The sequence below is a fragment of the Hyaena hyaena genome, unplaced genomic scaffold (genome assembly GCF_003009895.1).
Source record: "Hyaena hyaena isolate Hyena2069 unplaced genomic scaffold, ASM300989v1 scaffold_63, whole genome shotgun sequence".
Classification (NCBI taxonomy): Eukaryota; Metazoa; Chordata; class Mammalia; order Carnivora; family Hyaenidae; genus Hyaena; species Hyaena hyaena.
The window spans coordinates 3,070,873-3,096,360 of record NW_024080695.1 but is presented as its reverse complement, the minus strand read 5'-3'; the positions used below and the strand labels follow the sequence as shown (position 1 = coordinate 3,096,360).

At 60.4% G+C, this 25,488-nt stretch overlaps 2 protein-coding genes across 2 annotated transcripts; one reads left to right on the top strand and one right to left on the bottom strand.

Moving 5' to 3' along the window:
* Positions 1 to 414: 414 nt before the first annotated feature.
* Positions 415 to 13,526, top strand: TADA2B (transcriptional adaptor 2B). The gene is made up of 2 exons (XM_039232114.1): positions 415 to 725; positions 12,492 to 13,526. The coding sequence occupies exons 1-2, from the start codon at positions 456 to 458 to the stop codon at positions 13,482 to 13,484; spliced, it is 1,263 nt and encodes a 420-aa protein (XP_039088045.1). The 5' UTR covers positions 415 to 455; the 3' UTR covers positions 13,485 to 13,526.
* Positions 13,527 to 16,562: 3,036 nt separating this feature from the next.
* GRPEL1 (GrpE like 1, mitochondrial) lies at positions 16,563 to 24,989 on the bottom strand. The gene is made up of 4 exons (XM_039232116.1): positions 24,886 to 24,989; positions 22,292 to 22,454; positions 21,022 to 21,103; positions 16,563 to 18,157 (listed from the first exon to the last, which is right to left on the bottom strand). The coding sequence occupies exons 1-4, from the start codon at positions 24,984 to 24,986 to the stop codon at positions 17,811 to 17,813; spliced, it is 693 nt and encodes a 230-aa protein (XP_039088047.1). The 5' UTR covers positions 24,987 to 24,989; the 3' UTR covers positions 16,563 to 17,810.
* Between the last annotated feature and the right edge of the window lie 499 nt (positions 24,990 to 25,488).

The window sequence follows — 25,488 nt, the reverse complement described above, 5'->3', positions numbered from 1 at the left end:
GCGGACCAATGGGAGGCCGCGGGCGGACGACGGGAGGCATTCATTGGAAGGGGGTTCAGGCTCGCGCCGCGCGGCCTTCCCGCCCATTTCCCGGCGCCCGGCCTGGGGCGGGGCGGCCTGGAGGCACCACAGGGAGCCGGCGGCCGGCGCGAGGGGCGCGCAGGCGCAGCGCGGTGTGCCGAGTCCCCGCCAGGTGGCGCGCGCGGGGCGCCTGCGCGGTGCAGCCGGCGGCGGCGGCGGCGGCGGCGGCGGCAGCGGCGGCGGCGGCGGCGGCCGGGCCGGGCCCGAGGGCGCCTGCGTGCTGAGGCGGGACGCGGCCCGGCGGGCCGGCTGCGGCGGCGCCTGGGCGGGGCGGCGCGGTGGCGGCGGGCGCGGGCGGCGGTTGCTCGAGCGCGGCGGCGGGCGCTGGCGGCGGCGCGCTGACGGCGGCGGGCGCGGGCGGCGGGCGGGGGAAGATGGCGGAGCTCGGTAAGAAGTACTGCGTGTACTGCCTGGCCGAGGTGAGCCCGCTGCGCTTCCGCTGCACCGAGTGCCAGGACATCGAGCTGTGCCCCGAGTGCTTCTCGGCCGGCGCCGAGATCGGCCACCACCGCCGCTACCACGGCTACCAGCTGGTGGACGGCGGGCGCTTCACGCTGTGGGGGCCCGAGGCCGAGGGCGGCTGGACCAGCCGCGAGGAGCAGCTGCTGCTGGATGCCATCGAACAGTTCGGCTTCGGAAACTGGGTGAGCGGCCGGCACGACGCGCACCTGCTCGCCCCGTGCCCGCGCCGGCGGGGAGGCGGGCGCAGAGAGGTGAAGCAACCTGCCCGAGGGCACACAGCCAGGAAGTAGCAAGGTGGGGGACCGGACCGTGGCTTTGCTGACCTTAGGACGACTCCCGTAGCTGTTTGCCCAGGCCAGGCACCGTGGGCAGGACCCGCGCCTGAGCCGAGTGAGTCGCCGGGCGGGGACGGGTCGGCAGACCTGACGGAGCGGTGGGAGCGCCGACTGACCCGGGACTCGGGTCCTGCCCGGAGGGCGGTGGTGGCGGAGGCCAGACCGGCTTCGGGATGGCCCTCCGCCTTCTCCCGCGACCGGGGCACCTGCGTGGTCCGCGGCCGCGCCGGCTCTGTGCGGTTGTCAGGGCGTGCGCCCCGTGTCCCCTGGCAGGGACCTGGGTCGCCCGGGGTCCCCGCCAGGCCCGGGACGTCTTAGGATGGGTGCTGGGTGAGCGCCGAACAAAGGAGCGTGCGGGGGGTGGGGGGGCTTGTGTGGAGGCCCAGCTGAGAGGGGAAGGCGAGAGTCCCGGAGGCTGGCGGGGAGGTGGCGTGCCAGGCCCCTGGGGGGGGAGATGCAGTTTTCTTCCCGGGACAGTCTCTGAGGGTCTCTCTTTCTCCTTGGGCCGCGAAGCTTTCATCCCCGTCCGCCCGCAGGCCTCATGAGAAGTAGGGAGAGGAGACACCACCCCAGCTCCTTAATCTTTCCAGACCCTTCCACGCGAGGCCCCCCCCTTACTTCCCCGACCAATATTTCACCTTGCTGCTGCTGCCCTCGTGGGCTCGCTGTGGAAGACCTTCCAGGCTTTTCTCTCAGCCCCAGACCCGGCCTGCTTTCCTTTCCATCAAGCGAGCCGGCCTCCAGGGCCTGGTGCCCGTCCTTGCTCTGCTCTCCGCTCCGTAGGACGCGGCTCCACCAAGCCCCGCCGAGGCGCCCGTGCGGAGGTCGCCAGCCTCTAAAAACCTCAGTTTGTCCTGAAATGCGTTGAGGTGCATCGAGCGAGCATCGGCTCGGAGCGCACTGCCCAGGCCCGAAGGGCCCTGCAGGAGAGCGAGGCCCCGGCTCTGGCTTTGAGCGGCCTGCGGTCGTTGGCGCCGGGAGCTCCTCCCTAAGTTCCGGCCCTCGGTGGGGAGCCGTGTCCCCACCTCACTGCTCGGGGCGCGGACGCCCTGACCCTGCGTGACCCAGACCTGCCCCCGCCTCACTCAGTTCCGCAGACCCCCAGCACCTCCGTCGTCACGTCCTTCTTCCAGGCCCAGCTCGGCGGCGGCTGTATCTCCAGCATATTTCCGGAACCTTCCCACTGCTCACAACCTTAGTTCAGGCTGGTCTTTATCTCTTGCCGTGACCGCCTCTGCGGCCTCCTCGCTGGTCCTTCTGCTTCGTCCCTGTGTCCTCAGCCCGTGCCGAGCCCCGTGACCAGGGTGACCTCTGCAGACGTGCCACCCCATCGGCGCTCCGGGGCTCCGGGTGCACCCAGAGTCCATTTCACGGCCGACACAGCCCTCAGCTGCTGCCCCTCTGATCCCTTGTGACCTCTTCCGCCTAGAGTGTCACTGGCCTTTCTGCTTCCATCTCAGAGCCTCCGACAGGCTTCCCTCCGTCCCCTCCCTGCTTCTCTCTGCAGCCGTTGCCAAAAATAGCTGAGGGGACCCAGAGCTCTGCCGAGTGCCAGGCGCGGTGCCGAGCGGTCTGTTTCTCGTGAAATCTTCCCAGGAGCCCTGGGCAGCAAGTTTTGAAACGAATGGCTGGACGGCAGAGCCCGTGCGCCCAGCGCCCTGCTCGCTAGTCCGCGCTGCCTTCCCCGCACACCGCGGGGCACGCGTGGGGACTGACGCGTCCGTGGCGTCTTGGAGGAAGTGCGGGGCTGGAGGGGACGCTCTCCAAAGCGCACAGGGAGCACCTGGGGAGTGTGTTAAAATGTGGCTTCCGAGTCCAGTGTTAGGAGAGACAAAGCTGGGGGAGGAGGGGCTGCCCCGTGCCGACGCCGTCGTGGGGTTTGGGGGGGGGGCGGGGAGGCCAGGAGTCTGCACGCTGACCAGGCCCAGGGGCTGCCCGACCGGGGGCTCTAGTATCTCTAGCTGTGCGCTCCTGGGCCACCTGCTCTACCCGCTGGACTTCACCTGCTTCCTTGTCGCGGGGTTCCCTCCCGGGCTCACCTCCGGTCGGAGCACGTAAGCGATCTGTCCCACGCGGGCCAGATGTAGCCCGTTCCAGGGGAGGCTCTGCGCTCCGGCCTTGGCACGTGCTCTTCACGGCAGCCCTGGGAGCGGGGTTTTAGTTGACAGTCAAGGGACAGTCCCTGGAGGACTTCAAATACTTGTCCGGGACACCTTGGCTTTTCTCCCTTCAGAGCCAGGGCTCACGGGCAGGCCTGCCCGATCCCGAAGTCGGGGCCTTAACCTCTCGGCCTAAGAGCATTAGGTGCTGTGGCTCGGAGGCCGGGAGCTTACTGGTGTGGCCAGCCTGGGAGGGCTTCTCAGGCAGAGTCCGGCCCTGCAGGGGGAGGTCAGTATGCGAGGGGGGGGGGGGTGCGGGCAAGGGACCAGGGGAGGGCGTGGGGCGGAGGGAGGCAGGGCACGGATCCGCGGCAGTGACGCAGAGGAGAGGAGCCTGTTCACTCTGAGTTCTCAGACGGCACGTGTGACCCCGGGGTGGCATTGCTCTGTGTGGGATTCGTGGTGGTTGGGTGACCGGGGCAGACCTGGGCGAGGCTGAAGCCAGGCGCCTTTGCTCCTGTTTGTCGGGGCCCTGAAGCGCACACCCACGGGGAGGGGGAGTGGCTGAGGGGCACTCACGCTGAGGCCGGAGGGCCTGCGGGCGGCTGTGCGCCCACGCCTTGGAGGATGGGTGGGGACATGCCTGTGAGTATGGCTGGGGGAGGGAGACAGGTGGACACTGGGCCAGAGCCCCATCGCAGGGTCGAGCCTGCAAGCAGCCGGGTTTGGGTGGGTGTCTCGTTCAGAACTGAGAGATCCGGATCCTGCCGGAAACCGCCGTGGGGGATGGCGGACGGCGGAAGAGCCGGGATTTGACCCAGGGCCCCCGACTCCATCTGGCTTGCCGAGTGCACGCAGACGTCCCTGAGCACCCCCAGATCCCTGGGTCCCCCCAGACCTCCTGAAGTGGCATCTGTGCAGGTCTGGAAACACGTGCTCATGGGGAGGCCCCGCGGAGCCTGATGCCATCTGCGCCGCCACGCCCGGGAGCCATGGAGTGTTCTCATTCTCTCTGGGGCAGGAGGCCCTTCTGCGTGTTGGTTAGAGCGGGTGGGGCGCCCCAGGAGCCTCCTGACAGTGGGGCTCTTAACTGCCATTGAGGATGGGGGGCTACATGGAGAAAGCAGCTAGGAGTAATCGTGTTATGCGGGGCAGTGATTTTCAAACTGCAGTGTAACTCAGACACCCTGGGGGTGGGGGGGCATGTTAAACCTTGTCTCCCCGCCCCCGCCCCCCCACCTTGGCTCTGGGGTTAGAATCGTAGGTCTGGGGCCAGGTATGAGAATTCGCATTTTTTTTAAAAATTTATTTATTTGTGAGAGAGACAGAGTGTTGAGCGGGAGAGGGGTAGAGAGAGAGGGAGACAGAATGGGAAGCGGCTCCAGGCTCCGAGCTGTCAGCACAGAGCCCGATGTGGGGGCTCGAACCCACGAACCACGAGATCATGACCTGAGCCGAGTCGGACACTTAAGCGACTGAGCCCCCAGGCACCCGTTTTCGCCATTTGTTAAGTGTCTGATTCAGTGAAATTAATTACGTTCACCTGGTCGGGCAGCCATCCGAACCACCCACCTCCAGAACTTTCTCCCCATCCCAGACAGAAGTAACCTGTTTACACAACGCGGCCCTGCTTGCCCCGCCCCCAGCACCGGGCGCCCCCCCTTCTGCTTTCCGTGCGCTCTTGGGACCTCCCGTAAGAGGATCCGACACCATTTGTCCTTTGGTGACTAGTGTGTTCCGCTTAGCTTAACAGTCTCGAGGTTCATTCGCCTGAGCGTGTGGCAGAGTCCTCCCCGTGTAAGGCCGAGGAATGTTCTGCTGTCCGTCCATCCGTCCGTCCAGAATGGGCGCCCGGGCTCTGCCACCCGTGGCCGCCGGGAGCCGCTGCAGCGGACGGGGTGTGCACACGTGTCGGAGGCCGCGTCTGTTCTGTGCGGAAACGCCCCGAGGGGGAGCGGCTGGTCAGCTGTCCGCTGCTGTTTGGAGGCCGCGTCGTGTGGTTCGGCACGGGGTGACGCCGTCACAGGGGGATTTGACCCGAGGGCTCTTGTCCCCTTGAGGGCCGGTCGCGGCTGTGTGAGTCGGGAGTTCTGTGGGTTGAGAGAGGAGGACGGGGACCCTGACACTGAGGCTTGGAGAACATTCCACGTAAACACGCTCAGTGGGCAGGAGCAGTGGCCAGGGAATCGGGTCCCTGGGACGGCCGGTGACCTGGAAGGACCGACGACAAGCCAGTGTTAGTCGTCGGCCTCTGACGTGGGAGGTGGCAGTGACTGCCGGTGTGTCTGCAGGGCAGGGGGGAGGGGCTGTGCAGGGTCGGCCCGGCCTCTGCGACGCCCAGGTGGCTAGGCCGGTGACCGGTCAGGCGACAGCGGGCCGGGTGGGCGCACGGCCCACGGCTCAGGAGGGACGGGCAGGCGTCCCGCTGGGCTGGGCGCGCGATTACTATACTCCTAACGGACTGAAATCTTAATACAACCTTTTTCGACGATGAGGCCGAGCGCACTTCCAGGCGGGAGAGCGGGAAGCCGGCCACGGGACCGGGTCTGTGGCTGCCGCGCAGTCGCGTCCCCGCTCTTTCCTCGGGGCCAGAGCGCTCCCTCCTTGCCCGTTAGGACGCAGACATCCCTCAGCTCTCGTTCTTCCCTGGCCCCGTGCAGGCCTCTGCTCCCTCTGCTGCTCCTGGGGTCTCTGCTTGCGGGGTGGCCCGGAGACCTGCGGGTTTGTGTGCCGGGCCTTCTGGCTGCTTCTGTCCCCGTGAAGCTTCTTGCCTTGAAGAAGGAAGCCCCATCTCTGAGTCTGGCTCCTGAGCACTTGGGGAGGAGGGCCAGCTTGGGGAGGAGGGCCAGCTTGGGGAGGAGGGCCAGCTTGGGCCCCTGCCAGATGCCTCTGGGCCCCTGCTGCCGGCTGGGCGAGGTGTGACCCGAAGGGGTGGGCACGGAGTGCTCCTGCAGGGGGAGGTGCTCCGGGAAGCTGCAGGTAGCAGCGAATGTCTGCATGAAGACTGAATGTAACCCTCCGCACAGGAGGTGACAGCTACGACGATGCCCCTGTGTGTACCCCGGCATTGTGGGGGTGGCTGAGCGAGAGAGGGTGCTGTACAGCGTGGAAGCCCCGCATCTGGCCTGGCTTCACCCTCGTAAAGGGTCAGGAGCAATGGATTGCAGAGCCCTCCCCGCGGCGTGCACCGTGGCCCCACAAGAGGCCCTGCGGTGACAGTGGGGACGGGGACGTGTGCTCCGGGGCGAGACTGCCAGCTCCAGAAGCCCTGAGGGGAGCTTCACCGAGGTCAGTGCTGCCCGTGTGTGCTCTGGGGCGGCTGGGGGCGTCTGTGGGTGACATGCGCAGAAGCACACACCTGTTCACTGTGACGATTCTTTACTTTATCTCAACCAAGCCCTGTGACAGGAGGGACACAGATCAAGAAGCAGAAGTTGGGAGGATAAGGATCACAAGCCAAGAGCGGCCGAGCCTTAACCTGCACCGAGCCCAGGGGGTTACCGCAGGCTCCCTGGAGGAGGGGACCTAGGGCCGTGCACGTCACCTGTTCTGAGCAGCATGACACAGGCGGTAGTAGTGCTTCTCTAATCCAGATGAGGAGACGGAGGCACAGGGAACTTGAGCCATTTGTCCGAGACCTCAGCCCCTTAGGGTGGGGCCAGGACCGGAGGCTACGCCTGTGGCACAGAGAAAGGGCGGCCCTGGCAGGGGGCCTGGCTGGGGCCGCAGGTGTCTGGGGGACCCGACGGGTTAGTGCTGCCCAGACCCCCAGACCTGGTGCACCAGTCACATTGAAAAGCAGTATTTTGAAGGCTGCATTGCTAACTTCAGGTTTGCCTAGTAACGATATTAAAAAAGGGAAAAGATCCAGTTGATAATCTATTCTCATTTTGTAAAAAAAAAAAAAAAAAAGATCATCTCAGTAGTGCCCAGTAAGAACGACGTAACCTGGGAGTGAAGGACTGGCCTTTAAGCAAAAACGCTTAGCTTTATGGGAAACCCTTACATCGTCCCTATGTTTTTTTAGTTTTATTAATTAAAAAAATTTTTTTAAGGTTTATTTATATTTAAGAGAGAGATGGGGCGCCTGGGTGGCTTAGTCGGTTAAGCGTCTGACTTTCGCTTAGGTCATGATCTCGTGGTTCGTGGGTTCGAGCCCCGCGTCGGGCTCTGTGCTGACTGCCAGCTCAGAGCCTGGAGCCTGTTTCAGTCTGTGTCTCCCTCTCTCTCTGACCCTCCCCTGCTCACGCTGTCTCTCTCTCTCTCCTAGAAATAAATAAAAAGAGAGAGAGAGAGTGCGTGAGCAGGGGAGGGGCGGAGAGAGGGAGACACAGAATCTGAAGCAGGATCCAGGCTCCAAGCTGTCAGCATAGAGCCTGACACGGGGCTCAAACTCCTCAACCACGAGATGATGACCTGAGTCAAAGTCGGACACATTACTGACTGACCCACCCCTTCAGTTTTATTAGTTTTGTTTATTTTAAAGTTCATTATTTTGAGAAAGAAGACACAGGTCGGGGAGGGGCAGAGAGAGAAGGAGAGAGTCCCAAGCAGGCTCCCCGCTCAGCACAGAGCCCGACATGGGGCTCGACCTCACGGCTGTGAGATCGTGACCTGAGCCGGAATCGCTTAACCAGCCGCCCCGGCGCCCCTTGTCCCTCTGCTGTAACCATTTCCTCTCGATCACGGGCGGGTGCAGCGGGAGAGGCAGTGGACTCTGACAGGCGCCTCTGCAGGCAGGAGCCGCCCTGCTGGGTTGCGTCTGGAGGATGCGGCGGCGGGGCGGCTGCGGGGGCGTGCGGGCCACAGAGCAGGAGAGGGCCTGGGTGGCCCGGCTGGCGGGGGGGGGGGGGGGGGGGGGGGGGGCACGACTTCTCTGGACTGTTCTATGCTTCCCGTCCCTGCCCAGGTGCTGGGGGCCGGCTCCAGTGAGCCACGGAAGGGCCGGGAGGAGCCGAGCCCAGCCAGAGATCTGGCCCCGCGCAGTCAGGCCTCACGGGGGTGCTCACTTCCTGTCCTGGCAGGGAGGCGGCCTGGCGGGGGGTCCAGTGGCCTTGGGGAGGGGACTTTAGAGCCGACACTTCAGTGTCTGAGAGGTGTGTTTTCCTTGGTTTTTCAAAAGGCCTTAAAGAGGTAGCAAGCCTCTCTCCTTATCTTTTTCCAAAAGTGGGTGTCTTTTTTATTTTTGTTGTTGCTAACATGAAGTGGCGGAACGGAACCGCGTCACCGCAGACTGTGGGCTGCTTACCCACATGCCCCTTGTGTCGGGGAGAACCGGCTGCAGCGTACACCTGTGTGGCTTAACCTGAGTGGTACTGGAGTTGAACTTGTCCGTCCAGATCTAGTCCCCCAAACCCACTTTCGTGGCTTCTGCCTGCCCGTCCGCCTGTCTGTCCGCCTGTCTGTCCCTCTGTCGTCTATATTAAGCAGAAACATGGCCCTCGAACGCGTGAGGGAAAGAACCGCCCAGGAGGTGCTCTGCTGCTGTCACCTGCGGCACTGTAGTGAGGTGACAGAGGACACTTGTCCCTCGCCGGCGGGAGGCGGGTCTCGCGTGACAGCTGACATGCGGAGATCGGAGGGAGAGGGGAGAGTGATGGGGGGGAGGGGCGCTGGGATGTGGCGGGGGCGCCGCAGCTCTTGCTGTGCTTAGTCCTCTTTTAAAATACGGTCCGTGGGGCGCCTGGGTGGCTTAGTCGGTTAAGCGTCCGACTTTCGCTTAGGTCATGATCTCACGGTTCGTGGGTTCGGGCCCCGCATCGGGCTCTGTGCTGACTGCCAGCTCAGAGCCTGGAGCCTGTTTCAGTCTGTGACTCCCTCTCTCTCTGACCCTCCCCTGCTCCGTACCGTGACTGAGTCCACGGGACCCGTCTGTCGTGTGTGGGTTCTTTTTGGAGCCAGAGCTGTGTCTTCACTCTCGTTTGGACTGTTCCTTTGTGATCTTACTCTCGATTTCAGCCTTTGAAAATTTGAGTTTTGTGTGTTTTCCTGGGCCTCTGTCAACGGTCATTAAACTACTGTAGTGGCTCCTTGGGGCGACTCTCTTTCGGTGGTAGCTGACGGCCAGCATCTCCCCCAGCAGGCCCTGTCGCTGTCCTTGGGCAGCAGTGAAGGCCCATCAGTCGTGGGGGATCCTGGGCCTTGGGTGACAAGCTGCTACCCGTCTAATCTGTGGCTTTGTAAATACTCATAACCTGGGTGCGTGTGAGAGCCCGAATCCCCATATTATGTGAAGAGGGGCCTGGACAAGCGGCGTGTCCCCACAGCCGGTGACCCGCCTGGCCAGTGGGGGGGGGAGGGGGGCCAGGCTGTGGGTGGGAGCAGGAGGCGCCTCATGTTCCGGGCCGTGGTCACCGGTCAGCCGGCATCCGTGCAGCCTGAGAAGGGGAATGTTCGTGGGTGAGGCATTGCTGTCATCACCTGCCTGTGAACGTAGCCACACTGCACCTGTCCCCGCGGGCGAGCTCATCAGGGAACGGAAGAGTCCTCTCTCACGTACTCTCTTTTCTTTGGTAACATTTGGATGTGAATCTTAGCACTCTTAAACAGGGAATTATAAGGTAGAATTTAAGTTTACTTTTTTTCAAGAAAAGTTATTTTGAGAGAGAGTGTGTGTGCAGCAGGGGAGGGGCAGAGAGAGAGGGAGAAAGAATCCCAAGTAGACTCTGCACTATCAGCACAGAGCCTGATTCGGGGCTCGATCCCATGAACTGTGCGATTGTAACCTGAGCTGAAATCAAGAGTCAGATGCTTAATTAACCAAGCCACTCACGTGCCCCTTAACCTTACATTTTATTTTTAAATTTTTAAATATTTCTGAGAGAGAGAGACAGCATGAGCAGGGGAGGGGCAGAGAGAGAGACACACACAGAATCGGAAGCAGGCTCCAGGCTCTGAGCTGTCAGCACAGAGCCTGACGCAGGGCTCGAACCCATGAACCGAGAGATCATGACCTGAGCTGAAGTCAGATGGTTAACCAACTGAGCCACCCAGGCGCCCCAACTTTGCATTTTAGATTAACTTTTATTTTAGATTTATCCAAAAAAGTGAAAACATAGTACACAAAGTCCCCATGTACACCTCCCCCCCTGTAAACCTCCCGAATGTTAGCCTCCTGCATCAGTCCGGCGTGGTTCCAGAACGCAGGACGTGCCCATCAATACCGAGCCATTCACTTTCCACAGACTGGCCGGGGCCCCCGGTGAGGTCTCTCTGGGTGTCTCCTCCAGTCTGGATGCTTCTTCCTCTGTCTCTAGTGACCGACACGTTGGGGGAGTGCTGGCTGGCATTTTGTTCATCCGTAGTCAGGTTTGGCTGCTATGCTGTGGTGCCGGGTCCGGGGCCCATGGCCCTGTGCAGAGTGGGACAGGGTGACTCTTCTGACGTGTCCTCCCATAGGGGGACTGCTCCTCACAAGTTGAAATTGGACAGTATGTTCATCGAGCTGAGAACAGTTAAGCTGTAAATGGGTGCAGTGCGGTGGCTCCTTCCCGGCTCGGCCCCAGGGGACCGGCTGGCTGGTTGTGCGTGGCCTGCACTGCCCTGTGCCAGCACACAGCAGCGGGCCCCCCGGCTCTCTGGCACAAAAGTAGCAGCATGTACACGCTCTTCCGTGGTGCGTTTCCACTGGCCTTGCGTTGTGGGGGAGACCGGGCTGGGCAGGGGCGGTCCCGTGTGGCCCTGCTCTGGCCCCGTGCCCCCGGCTTCCTGCGGTTCCCGTTCTGCATTCTCGTTCCCAGCGTGCCAGAGGCGATGGGAAGGACCTCTGAACAAATAATGCCTTCCACGCGCGCTTGTGCAGGGAGGCACTCTGTGCAGGGGTGGGACCGAGGCCTGGGGCCCCGCTTCCTAACCACGCAAGCCTGGTGGGCAGCCTGGACACCCCAGTCGGGACACTTGACCCTGAATCTGTAGGCTCAGGCTGGGGGGGGGGGGGTGAGGTGCGCATTTCTGCCCAACGTACAGCCCGTCCCCTCCCCCAAAAGGGACGGTGCCGGGGATGGTGTCCCTCCAGTGCAGCCCACCGGGGTGGAAGAACGTCCGCCCACCTGCGCTGACCACCCTCACCCCTGCAGAGCCCGCTCCTGCGCCGGCAGCCTCTGCGGGCGCTGTGTCCACGGTGCCCGGAGTACCTGTTGGGGCGCGGGGCTGCCCCCGGGCCCCGTTACTGGTGAGAACCAGAGGCCCAGAGATGGGAAGTGACCAGCTTAGGTCACACAGGGGCAGCAGATGCTGGGGATGATTGTGAGTTGGTTTGACTTTTGTTTCTTAGGGGAGTGGGGGGAGCCAGATGCTTCCTGGGAAATATAATGAACAGATTTGATCAAGTGATAATGTTTTAGAGAAGTTCATCATGTCCACAATATGTCCCCTTAAGACCAGAATCTGGTTTTGCTTTAACCTTCCCTTTGTTGGAAAGGGGCCCGTGCCCTTAGGCCCCAGCATTGCGCCCGTCCCCTGGCCGTGCAGCCCTGCGCTGGGCCCTTGGTACCCAGTGGGAGGAGTGCCCTGTATGGCTGAGGCGCGGGCCAGATGTGGGGTCCCTGCTGGGAGCGCGGCCCCCCCACAGCGCCCCGTTTGTCAGCAGCTGTCGGCCCCAGCGGGTTGGCTGCGTTCTTGGATTCCAGTTTGGCCTTTGCGGGGTGCAGAGACCGCCCCAATCTTGCAGGGGTGAGCACCGCTGGGGCACAGAGTAGCTGGTGTGGGGCCCTGGCGGCTGTGTGAGCAGAGTGCAGGGTGAGTGGCTGCCGGTGAATGAGTGCACATTTCGGGCAGCTAGTTTGTGAAGTGGCTTTAGCGGTTGACTAAGGAAGAGGCCTCTTGGCAGAAGGAAAAGATTGGGGGGCCGTATAGTTTCCTCTCATTAGTAACCCTGTGTTCACGGGTCACCTTCCGTGGGAGTGAGCGCTCCCAGCACCGGGCGGATGTTAACTACCCAGCCGTGGACGCCGTCATCAGTGACGGTCCCCACCCCTTTAAAAGGCACTAGCCTGGTCCTCTGCACCGCCACCTAGGAAGGGGACGGGCCGCTACCCTCCAGGGGCCGAGGCGGCCAGTACCTTAGAGCAGGGCCCCTCCCGTGACTGCCCTGGGAAGCTCTGAGAAGAGGCGGGCGCCTCAGGCGCTCTGTGGGGTGGGGCGGGGGGACAGTGCTGCCCCGAGATCGCACGGTGTGCGGTGGGCCCTGCCAGTCCTTTCCAAGGACCCAGGATGGCAAATCTGGACCTGAGGTGGGGGTTCCGGTGTCAGCGTCGCGGCCGACCCCAGCCATGAACCCCAGCCGGCTGTGCCTGTCCGGGTTTCCCTGCCCGTCCGGTCCCCGATGGCTCCTCCCAGTGCCCCCGTCTCTGCGACAGGCACCCTCACAAGAAGGAGCCGTTGAATGCCCTTGGAGGGGGGAGGCGGGGGCAGGAAGCGGTCCGGGCACACCTCTGTGAAAACGTTCAGCGAGCTGCACGAGCCCGGAGCGTGGCGCTCCGACCTGGGGAATAACCTGTGACCTCTGTCGTTGTAGGAAGACATGGCTGCTCACGTCGGAGCTTCCCGCACCCCCCAGGAGGTGATGGAGCATTACGTAAGCATGTACATCCACGGAAACCTGGGGAAAGCCTGCATCCCCGACACCATCCCCAACCGGGTGACCGACCACACGTGCCCCAGCGGAGGGCCCCTCTCTCCCAGCCTCACCACCCCCTTGCCTCCCCTAGACATCTCGGTGGCCGAGCAGCAGCAGCTGGGCTACATGCCGCTGCGCGACGACTACGAGATCGAGTACGACCAGGACGCCGAGACGCTCATCAGCGGGCTCTCGGTCAACTACGACGACGAGGACGTGGAGATCGAGCTGAAGCGCGCACACGTGGACATGTACGTGCGCAAGCTCCGGGAGAGGCAGCGGCGCAAGAACATCGCCCGCGACTACAACCTGGTGCCCGCCTTCCTGGGCAAGGACAGGAAGGACAAGGAGAGGCCGGCCAGGCGCAAGATCACCAAGGAGGAGAAGGAGCTGCGCCTGAAGCTGCGGCCGCTCTACCAGTTCATGTCGTGCAAGGAGTTCGACGACCTGTTCGAGAACATGCACAAGGAGAAGATGCTGCGCGCCAAGATCCGCGAGCTGCAGCGCTACCGGCGCAACGGCATCACCAAGATGGAGGAGTCGGCGGAGTACGAGGCTGCGCGGCACAAGCGCGAGAAGCGCAAGGAGAACAAGAGCGCGGCGGGCGCCCGGCGGGGCAGGGAGGACGGCAAGGACGGCGAGTTCGCGGCCATCGAGAACCTGCCCGGCTTCGAGCTCCTGTCGGACCGCGAGAAGGTGCTCTGCAGCTCCCTGAACCTGAGCCCCGCGCGCTACGTGACCGTGAAGACGATCATCATCAAAGACCACCTGCAGAAGCGACAGGGGGTTCCCTCCAAGAGCCGCCTCCCTAGCTACTTGGACAAAGTCCTAAAGAAAAGGATTTTGAATTTCCTCACGGAGAGTGGCTGGATCTCCAGGGACGCCTCCTGAGGCGGCGGCGCGGAAGCGGGGGGTGGGGGGCCGGAGGGGGGGGGGCGGGAGACACAGATCCGGGAGCAGGGGGGGGGCGGCTAGGGTGGAGGGGGAGAAATGCCCCCCCCTCCCCCGGTGTTGCTCTTTTTTAAAGGAATTGCGTTCCTTTCTTTTAGGCTATAAATTCTTTTCATGATCCTCCGAAAGAAGCAATAGTAACGATTTTATGTCGGATCAGGGGGACACTGGGATAGGTCTGTTTTAACGTAGTCCTGAGGTAGTACCTTAAGGCGGCGATTGGCCTTTATGTTCAGTTTGGGGAATATTATGAGATTGGGTCATTTCCTTTTGCGTCTTCCCTTTGGTACGCAACTCGGCTGTGGGCTAAAAGGAGCGACTTTCCCCCGGGCCGCCAACCGCCAGCTCTACCCCGTGACATGACCTCTGGCTGGCTGCTGGGGACTCCCTTGGGGAAGGGGGGCCCCATGGCCACCCACGCGGACGCCCCAGCACAGCCCCAGCACGCGGCACTTTAGGTGGGGGCCAGGGTGGGGCAGGTGGGAAGTGGGGCCGGAGGAGCCCAGGATGTTGCCGCATGAACTTTAGTGGAAGAATCTGGGGTTGAACAGGGTCCACACGCGCTTCCCCTAGACTCCCGGCAGTGTGGGGTTCCGGCATGTAGTTCCCGAGCGGGGAGCCGGCCCCTTGCCTCATTGCCGCCCACTCTGGGCAGGCTCCCGTGGGTGCGGGGGAGCGGCGTGGGCGCCAGGACCGGGCCGGCCTTCCAGGCGGCTGCTGCTTGCTGCCCCTGCTGCTTGCGGTGCGTTTTCCTTGGAAGAACTCCTTCTAGAAAGTTTAAGGCTCTGACTTCTGGAGTACACTTTCTCCAGGATTTTCATCGCAGTCACGATTCCCTTTTTCACCGCAGCTGACCTTGACTGTACTAGCCTGGCTTAAGCGGCTTCTGGTGGCGGCCAGCTCTCTGCACGCCAGCCGGGCCGCTGGGCTCCCGCCGCGGGGCCGGCCGAGCGGGAGGGAGCCAGTGGGCGGGGCCCGGCCTTGCTCCTCAGGGTCCGGCCTCGGACCGCTCGCTCCCTCACTCGCTCGGCTTTGGCCCCGGGCCCGCGTCCGGGGACGCACCCGGTACCTCCCTCCTGGAACTGGGGTCCCGTGTCTTCCCGCTGCTCAGGGTCGGGGCTCATGTGTAACGGCCCTGCTTCAGAGTCAGAGTGACCGGAGACCCCAGCACCCCGTTCTTCCTGGAGCTCGTCCTGCCTCTCCCGCCCCCATAGCTACCAAGAGACTTGACCTTCCAGAATGTTTGGGCTTGCAGTTACATTAAACTGAACTTATCTGAAAGGAGAAAAAAGACCCTCATCATTTCCAAGGACTTAATTACGGTGCCTTTTCCTTTCTTTTTACATCCTCCTGTCCCCCAGGGTAAATTTTTCAGCATTAAATAAAACATTTCAAATAGATCGTGTGTGGCTCTAGTTGTAAAGCACGTCGCATGCTGGCGGAAGCGCTCCGTTGGCTCCGTTGGCCAGGCCCAGGACTTCCCTGGGCAGGAGGGGAAAACCGCGAGCACTAGTGCTACTCATGAGGCCGCCTCCACACCGCCCCCCTGCAGGGTAACTAGGGCTGGCAGGGGGCCAGTGCCGCCCGCCACGGGGCAGCGATGGAGACCGTGCGTAGGGCTGACAGGCCACTGGTTCCGCCTGAAGTTCCTGGACCAGCAGCATCTGTCCTGGGAACCTGCTAGAACTGCAGACCCTCAGGTCCCACCCAGCCCTGGAGGCTCAGAAACCTTAGGCCTGGGGCCCTTAGCCTTCCAAGTGCCTGGGACGCAGGCCCTATAGCTCCTCTGGTGTCCTCACTCACTGGCTGTTCTGCATCCGGCCCCCGGTTGGGTGGGGTTCCCAATTTAGTACCTTTACCTAAAATGGCTGCCAGACTTCAGCTTGAGCAGCAGATCCCTGTAAACGCGTGGCCTGGGCCTTCAACTGAAACAGCTGCTTAAGCAAGTTTTTAGTACGTGTATCTTTTGGGTGGTACGAGGACTCGGGCCTATTTTAAAACCGTGAACGTGTAACTTGTTGAAGTGCTAATAACAATGTGCCCTGAGAAAAAGTGATTTTATCGTGAGTTGCCTCTTATCCCATCAACTCCAACTATTCTGGTCCCGCTCGTTCCTGCTGCTGCTGGTGCTGCGGGCTCAGAGCCGTTGAGGTGCCGTACGTAACACTCCCGGAGAACTCGTCCCCAGAATCCCATGGAATTGGTTGTTTTGTTTTTTCAAAATTTAAACGACTTTGAGTCAACAAAGTTAGATAATCCAGCCGTTCAAAAGAATGCTTTCCGGATGATCCACATCCCGTGAACGTATAAAACCCCGAGCCCTATGGTGTTCGTCACCTTTCGCACATCCACGAGTTGGGAACAAAGGGCCGCTGCTGTGTGTCCGCGCTGATGCTCCCCTGGCCGCAGGTGCCAGCCAGCGCGCAGCAGCAGCGTCAGGACGGGGACAGCGTGGGACGGGTCGTAGCTCAGCACTCCGTTTCCCCGAAGTATTAACTACTCTGTCAGGCAGCTCTCTTCCCCAGAGGTGGCGGTTCACCCCCGGGGTGCGCCTTGCCCACAGCCGGGCCGCGAAGGCCCATCGCGCGCAGACACTGGCGGCTCGGTGCCGGGCACCGTCCACGTCCGGCCTGCAGTTCCGTGAACCCCAGGAACTTGACGAGAATGCAGTTACCAAGTCTGAGCTCTGGTGTGAACAGGCATGTAATTAAAGGTGTCCCCATTGGGGGCCACACTGGGAAACAGCCCAGCCATCGGCCTCTCCCGTCTCGGCTCTCAGCAGCCACAGCTCCGAGGGGGCTGCACACGTTTGTAGAAACTCATTTGAGAGTCACTTATGCAGCTTTCGTTTCATAGGAGTTCCAGAAAGTGACACGAGATACCCCCGGCTACACAGGCTAAAAAAGCAGAGCTGTGATCCCAGCTGGGTTTTCTCAGTGCGCTACACTGCATGCAGTTCGGGGGCAAGTTTCTGACCAAGTAATTTAAAAGTGTGCTTCAAAGAATAGAGAATATTTCAAAGTGGTATAAATTAAAATTTTAATTATGGGAGTATTACCTACATCTTTCAAAATTACAAGCGAAGTAAATTGCCCCACCTTTTTATGCAGTAAATGAATTTAACAGAGTTGACCTTGACTCCTACAAGTAGCTCTTGGGAGCAAAGGCAAGTAGAAGGTTGGATTTTCTGTGGTTTGTAACATCGCTTGCTCAACTCTTCTGGGAGGTGTTTTTGCGGCACCCCAAGGGTTTGTGGTCCCCTTCCCAGGTCTGCAGGTGGGGACATCTGCCCCCAGCAGTGGCCCCCTTACAGGCCAGCCTGTGGCCGCACCAGAGGGAAGCTGACCTGTGTGTAGACGGGGGTCGACTACCCGGCTTCAGGGTTTGAGCAGAGAAACGGGAGAGCCACATCCCGCTTAGCTGGTGGACACACCACGTACACACAGTGGTTATCATCAGAGTAGGAAAATAAATGTTAGGGCTTTAATCCTCTTAAATAAAACTTAAAAATTCAACACGAACATTTCAACTATACGAGCATGTGACGGTCAGACTCAGAAAGTCCACCTCACCCGGGAAGATGCCTTCAGGGCATCAGGAACCAGCGAACACAGATCCGAACGTTTCTACAGACAGATGAACAAATCAGGGCAAAAGTGCCCGACTGTCGTCAATTCAGTTACTGGCATAATAAGGTGGTGAGGGCCGTTCAGGCGCTTGCGCTCGCGCTCACTTCCGGAGAGAAGCCGGAAGCCGGTCATGGCAGCCAGACGGGAGCTAACTATAAACGAACCCGTGTACTTCAAGGGCGTCGTGAAACTGTTCTGAGCAGGAACGTGCTGAAACCCACGCCTTCCCTTCCCTTTGGAGGCAGCGGGCTGAGCGCACGGGATACCGCGGGCCAGAGGGCGGCTGTGCGGCCACCGTGGTTTCTGGCGACACGTACTTGCTCACGACACGTGGCTGCCACCAGGCTGTGAGCAGCTCGAGCTCACGCACCCCGGGAGACTCCAGGCCCCAGAAGCGTCCCGCCGGCCTGTTCTGGAAGCACGAGGACTATTAAAGGCGTATTAAAAATCAACGAACAGACTCCCGAATTAGAGGCCATTCACGCATCTGTGCCACCAGCTGAGTTTTCTGTTTAGCCGCTGGTTACTACAGTTTTCCAACAAGGTTTGGGAAGGGGTCAAAAGTAGGAGAGGTGGGCCGGGCCGTGGGGAGTCCCGGCAAGGAGCTCATGGAATGCAGGGCGGCCCCGCGGCGCGCCTACGCCGCCTTCACCACCCCCACGAGCGCGGGCCGCAGCGTGCGCCCGTGCAGCTTGTAGCCCACTTTGCTGACCAGCGCCACCGTGCCCGGCTCCTTCCCCTCCACCGGCGTGTGGAACAAGGCCTCGTGCTCGTAGGGGTCAAACTTGGCCCCCACGGGGTCCAGCCGGAGCAGGCCGTGCTTCGTGAACACCTTCTGGATCTGGAGCTCCGTCATCACGAGCCCCTCGTACAGGCTCTTCAGGTGCGGGTTGTCGTCCCTGACCTCCTCCTTCGGGACACTCTGCGTTGCCTTCTCCAAGATGTCTGCGACCTCCAGCAGGTCCTTGCAGAAGCCCTGGATGCCTAGAAGAGGCGGGAAGACACGGTCACCTGCAGCCCCCGCCGGGCGCCAGGCGGCTGGAGCCCCGCCGACCTGACGCACAAGCTGTTTAACGGCAGCCTTTCAAACCGTCCGTCTGTCCTCGAATGTCAGTGGTGTGTTTAAAAACAAAAAAACCCAGCCCACAGAAACCAAAACCCTTTCCTGGGTTTGGACCAGAGCTAATCGGACATGAAGACACACAGCTTACGAGACGCAGAGCCACCTCCTCATTAGGGCCGCCCTGGGGCCGAGGAACCGCGCTCGGGCACAGCGCGTCACCCTGCGGGCGTCACCGCTGTCGGGAACCACAGGCCGCGCAGGGCGGGGGGGGCGGGACACCGCAGGGTCCAAGTCCCCAAGACACACCCCAAGCTGTAACCTTATGTAACCTGACAGAATAAACAAAGGAGAAAAGACTCAACATCCAAGGCCGCGTGGCCCAGCGAGCGGTGCGTGCTTTCAAGGAAACGCGTCAGATGCTGAACGAAGGTGGGGTGACGGCGGCGCGCAGGTGACCTGCCTCCCCATGGCCCCGACTGCGCACGACTGCCCCATCGCGCCCGCCCCTGCGGGAGGCAACACCTGTGGGGGACTTCCTGTCACTCTCCCTCCTGCTTTAAAATGGGATTTCGGGGCGTCTGGGGTCAGTCGTCTGCCTCTCAGCTGCAGCTCAGGTCTCGATCTCACCGTCTGTAAGACTGAGCCCCGTGTCAGGTTCTGCGCAGGCAGTGCGGAGCCTGCTGAGGTCCCCCTCCCCCTGCCCACCCCCCCCCTCATGCACACCCTAGCTCTCAGATAAACTAACTAAAAAATAAGTAAGATGGAATAAAAAACTCTCAATAAAAACATGTGCGTCTACCACGGGCTGACCTTGTGTGGGTTCTCGCCGAACAGCGGGCCCTCAGGGCAGGGGCGGACTGAGAGCCAGGCGCCAGATTGTCCCGTAGGCGACAAGCACACTCACGAAACGCAGCCCGCCAAGGAGCGCCCCGGGCACGGAGGAAAGCTGCTGCTCAGGGGCCCCAGTGAGCCTGGGAATCAGGTGAGAGGCCTGTGAGCCACGGCCTGAAGTTACGCCCACACCACCTGAGGGCTCAGGAGCGGCCACTCTACAGGCCCAGAGTAGACAAAGGCTCCAGATGGACTGGCGGAATGGGCGGATGCAATGTGGCCCCGCCGGGCAGGCGCACGTCAGAGCACCCGCGGTCTCGGCTGCACACTGCCCCGATCAAGCAAACATCGGGACGAAGAGAGTTAAACGAATGTTGTGCTTTCTCAGAGCAAACTGGACTATGCTTACGCTGTAACCCATTAAGTGTAAAATAACATTATGTATAAAAAATAACACACAGGGGCACCTGGGGGGCTCAGTCGGTTGGGCGTCCGACTTCGGCTCAGGTGGTGATCTCAGGGTTCATGGGTTCGAGCCCCGCATCGGGCTCTGGGATGATAGCTCAGAGCCCGGAGCTGCTTCAGATTCTGTGTCTCCCTCTCTCTCTGCCCCTCCCCTGCTCACGCGGTCTCTCTCGGGGGAAAAAAAATGAAAAAAATTACATACCTTGAAAAAATGTTTTGCCAAAAACCACTAATCATCATTTGAGCTCTGAGCGGATGGTAACAAACACAGTGATAAAGAGGTGGAACTACCGTGAGAAGGACGACAGTGTGACAGAGATGAGCCGTGGGCAGACACTGCTGGAAACGTGACCTGCTCAGCACGGGGCTGCCACAACCCTCGCTCCGTAAAAGCTGCGTCACCTGTGAAGCGCAGGAAGGTGGGGCCTGTGTTCTGACAGCACTCTGGCCTGGACCAGGGGGGAGGCATGTGAGGACAAGGGAGAGGAGAGGGCAACTTCCGATTACGGGCTTCAAGAAGCTCCAGGATGGGGAACCGAATCCTCTATTATAATGAGGAAGAAAAGCACAGATAGAGGGAGACCTGCAGCTAAAGATGTGGAGCGCACACAGGGCACACGGGACTCAGGAGAAACGTCTGAGCCATAAAGCACCTGTGTGTGATGCCTTTTCGACGCACCGGAGGGCGGGTCTCCTGGGGGGCCACGCCGACAGGAAGGGAGGCCACCCCAATCCCTCGAAGACCCAAGCGTTAGAAGGCCAGGCAGAGAAGAAGCTGATGAATGGCATTCCCAGGAAAAGGAAGGAAAAGTAGTCTAAGCGACCTGCTATCTGTTCAGTGTGGGAGCGCGAGATCCGGATCCTGGTGTCCACTTGGCTGCGAGCCTACGCGTGTGCCTGGGCGAAGTACTCAATGTCTCACTGTGAGCCCCAGGTGGTTCTAGGATATGAGAGAACGAAGCCTGCCTGCCAGTTCCGCGTGGACGGTTCGGTGAGTACTCAAATCGTAGCCTTATGTTCAGCGGACACCACCACCCTTTTCTGGCTGTGACAAGTGGCGAGTCATTTAAGCCTCAGTGACCTCAACCGTAAAAGGGAAGGACAGTAACACGAGTACCTAAGTACTGATGATGCAGACAGCATCTTTGATCTAAGAGGTTACTGCTGAAGCCACTGAAGGGGAACATCGGGGAGGCCGACCTGCTGGAATTCTCCGCGGGCTCAGATAACCTCAGCGTAACAAGGTCCGCGTGTGGAAGAGCAGTGAGCACTCCCTCCCGGAGGGATTACACCTATAATTCTAGGCGTGCGTTACAAGTGCAGCTCTGCTCCTTACACACTTTACCGCGGACCCGTTTCAACTGGGGAGGATGCATCAGCAGCCTCTCCGCGGCCTCACCCGGGGGATGCTGCTGTTTGATACTCACGTGTGCACTCCCCCACCGCCCCCAGTTTTCTAGAATCAGTGTCATATGGTGTTTAAAGTTACCGTATAATTTTGCCTCTTCCACCAACTTCTGGCTCCTCTGCCGCAAGTTCTCCGTATCTGCCAAAGCTCGCTTATATTTTTCCTAAAAAGAAAAGAAGAAAAAAAAACCCCAAGAAATTTACAGGAATGAATCATGGAACAAATAAATTCGCAAAAAAACCCAAATCAGATATTAACCAATTCTAAGTCAAAATACAAAGAACATTCATCGTGTCCGGGATTTCAGACCACAGGCAGTGCCGCTTCCTGGGGGTCTTGCATTTACACCGCCCCACGTGCACAGCAGGGAAAAGGGTGAGGAAAGCCATCTACCTTCTCGCGACTCTGGGTGTCATCACCCATCGAGGAAGGGCCGCTCGCTTGCTCAGCACAAGTTCCTTACCTCAGGGAATCCTAGAGGCTGGTGAGGGGCTGACGCACCCAGTGCCCACACCTGGAGGGGTCTGGGGAAACCACCCGCCCACCAAGGAGACTAAACCCCACCCACAAACCTTCAATATTTTGCCCAGACGTGGTTCCCAACATCTGCTGGGTAACAGTCACCAAAGGCTGGCGCCCTCGTCACTTCTCAGCACTCCTCCCCCATCGCGCTCATCTACCGAGCTTGTCTCGCTTAACGCGGGCTCTGTGGCTCTGGGGGCCCTGCCCTCACCTGCCTTCCGCCTGCAGGCGGCTCTAGTGCTGTGGCTAAGAACAAGGCTCCTGAGGCGCAAACCTTGGCTCTGCCCCTCAATAGCTAAGCGACCTGGGGTACTTCACCTAGCCTTTCTGTGCCTCAGTTTCCCCATTTGTAACCAGGGGTCCACAGCCGACTCACAGGGTGTTGTGAGGATTAATATTCACAAGGTGGCGAGAACAGAGCCAGTATATAGTAAGTGCTTGATGTGATTATTTAAAAATCCTTATAGACCCTGATCTGTGCCATCGACGCCTCCTCACGTGGGGGAAGTCCTTCTAGCTGGTTCCTGAACTCCCTCCCTCCCTGGGAAAGCACAAGCACCACAGCTCCGGCCCCAGGCAAGCCTGGTCTTCCCCTAAGACCCGGCTCAAGTGCCAAAATGAGTGTTGCTCACTGTAAAGACCATCTCGGGTCTTAGTATCATCCGTGTGGCGCACGAAGAGGACTCTCAGGCCACAACCAGAGCCACACAGGCTCTTCCCCGGCAAGACATCGCTGCAGGTCCCGACGGGCAAATGACCAAACTCATCAGAAAGACCCTCGCCCGCGGCCCCACAGATGACACTTCCCCTGAGCGCCGCGCCGCCTTACCACGGTCTCCTTCAGCTGCTCCTCCAGCTTGAGCTTCTCGTCTAGGAGCAGCTTCTCCGTGGAGGGAGTATCTGTCTTCTGTTCATTCTGACCTGCGTCCTCTTCCAGGCTCTGGCCACTGTTCTTCTGTTTCGTCGCTGTGCACAGCAGCCGAGGAGAGGACCTAAGGGAAAGCCACAACGCGATGAAGTCAGACTATGGGTTTTTTGTTTCAAAGTCAGATGTATGAAGGGTACCCGGATGTTTCGGTGGTTAAGTGCCCAACTCTTGGTTTTGGCTCAGGTCATGATCTAACCCTTTGTGAGATCAAGCTCTGCGCTGACAGCATGGAGCCTGCTTGGGGTTCTCTCTCCTTCTCTTTCTGCTCTTCCCTCCCTCACCTGCACACACACTCTCTCAAAATAAACATTTAAAAAAGGTGTCTACAAAGTACTATGATTTGGGGTTTAAACAAGATAAAAGAGGAACCATGTGCTTCAGAAGGCTCAGCGTAGAATTTTCCAGCTTTAGGGAAATGGACTACCGTGAAAGGCTTTGTGCAGAGGGGCTCTGAAGGCCAGATAAGAGTTACACATAAGGAGTCTGGACTGCAGATGGCAGAGCGGGGGGAATCTACAGGGGGAGACAAAGAGCTCTGAAACAAGTACTGGAAGTGACTTCAAATCTTATCCAATCTGACCCCCACAAGAAAACGGTTAAATAAGCCCAAGGTCACAAAGTTTCTAATGAATGACAGAATGGCCTTAAAACTCAGATTTCTCCCAAGAGCTCTTCTTAATTGCACCGCCGTTCCATCTGAAAACTAACTATAGTCCGCTTTCTTCCCAGATCGAAGTAAACTGGCTCCGTGACCGGGAGACTGTCCGCACACAGGACACGCATACGGTATGTTTAGGGCAGCACAGGGCGGCAACGGGCCGGAAATGAACGCTCGCCACGGGGGACATCACTGGACAAACTGTTGCTTCCACAGCGGGGACCACTGTGCAGCCACCAGAAACCATGTCCAACTCTCCTATGGGACGCGCTGTACCGCGTGGAAGGAGATGCAACTCAGAGAAACAGGGGAAACGCAAGGCCCTCTCTAAGGACACGCACCCTGCGTGCACACCCGTGTCTCAGCCCCAAGGAGAACGGAAGGACCCAGTTACTAGCGGGAGGCCTGTGCTAACCTTCCTGTTGTATTTTATTTTCGTGCTTTAAAACAGCTGATGATCTGAACACCAAGTGTGCTGTGCTGAGACCCGTCCTATGTTCCAGTTGTGCTGATTCCCGGGTGGGACGGTCCCGGTCCCTGTGCACGTCAGCTCTGCTCCGCAGCCCCGGCTCCTGTGGCTCAGCCCGGAGTGTCTGGGAGCAGGTGGCAGGGAAGAGTCCCTGCCCAGCTGGTTTTCCAGAGAGCGAGCCTGAGCCTCCCAGAGCTGTTCCTCCCAGAGCCGTGATGGCGGCTCAGCTCTCGCTCCCCCATTCGAGCCTCCTTCCACAAAGGTAGTTCAAGGGCAGAAATGAGCGCTATCCTGCTGATCGTTTTCCTGGCCATTAATTCAGATACTAAACCACAAATTACCTAAGTTAAAAAAAAAAAAAAAAAAAGCCTTTTCACTCAGGTAATCCGGGTGGGTCACTGCTCTTTGTTCTCGTGTTTTGTTTTCTAGAATTTATCAGGCTGGCAAACCCCTACATCCCTTTCCTGGTAGGTAATCTCTCCGGCTCCCGGGTCCTCCCATCCGCGTGAGAAAGCTCTTCCAGAAAAGTCCACCCCGCGCTCTGCCCAGTCTCTACTCGGCTCAGAGCAGCCCCTCCTAAATGACTGGGTTCTGAAGCCGGTCCTACAGCAAAGACGACGCTAAATCCTCACACTGACTTAGGAGGCAGGACTTTGAAGAAACAGCGGCTGCAGGATAAAGAGAAGAAGAAACAAGGCCCCTGGGTGGCTCATTTAACCTCCCCACTCCTGACTTCCGCTCAGGTCCGGATCTCAAGGTTGGTAGGATTGAGCCCCGCCTCCGGCTCCGCAAGGATCCTGCTCGGATTCTCTCCCTGCCCTTCCCGCGCGTGCGCTCTCTCTCAAAGTAAATACACAATAATAATTATAATGATAACAAAAACGATGATAAACTAGGCGAGCGCACCGGCTCTTGAGACCTTCACTGTGGAGTCCTGCACGTGTCTGAACACATTCCTCGCTCTACAGCGGGGCGGCCTTCGACGCACTGGCGACCTGAGACTCCGGAAAAGGCGGAGGTGGAGGCAGAATTCGGGCCCGAGTGGAAAAAGCCCGGGAACCGCCTCCCGCCTTCCCGTACGTCCTGCGGGGGCCCGGCCTAGCGCTGCCCGGGCACGCGCGCCCGGTACTGCTGGCGACCCGGCGTCCGGCGCGGGGCCCAACCCGGGGCCGCCAGAGCCCGGGGGCAGCGTCGAAAGCAGGGCCGGAGCGCAGGCTCTGCGCGGGAGGTCCGCGCGCCGCGGGCCCAACACGCCCAGCTCCAGGGCCGGACGGAGCCGGGCAGGGCCGGCCGCGCGGACTCGGCACGCGCAGGAGCGGCGCTGGGGACCACGTCCCTCCTCAGCCACCAGCAGCAGGGCGCCCGTACCTGAGAGACAGTGCCAAAGCAGGAAGGCTGCGCCGCGCCACCCTCACGCACCGCGCCGCCATGACTGTTGCCGCCGCCGTCACTGCGCACGCACCAGGCATGCGCAGAGGCCTCTGACCCGCCCCCTCGGAGGCCTGGCCACTCGCGTAGATGCTATGCCTGCTTCCCCGCCCAACTACTTCCCTCCAGCCAGTCCGTAACCGCTTCTCTTCTGATGGACATAAAATGTCAGCCAATAATTGTGGGTCGTTGCTGAGCGCTCCCTCACCCCTCAACTTCCCCTCTCGGTGGGCGGAGTCTTAGGCATTCCGGAGCCGCAGAAGGTGAGGGGGTGAAAGGTGAAGGGAACCGAGGGAGGAGACGCTCGCGGGAGGGGCGTGGTCTAGGGCAGAACCAATGGGGAAGAGGTTTCGGGGGGCGGGGCGCCGGAAGTGCGTCGCTCAAGCGCAGAGCCCTGCGGGCGGCGAGTCCTTTCGCGCTTCCGCTGCTCTTCGCTCTGGGGGCGGGCGCGGGTGCTGCGCGGTGCGGCGTCTTGAGCGCGGCGCGTAGGTGACGCGCGAGTCCGCTGCGGGCGGGGGCGCAGCCTGTGCACCTGCGGGGTCC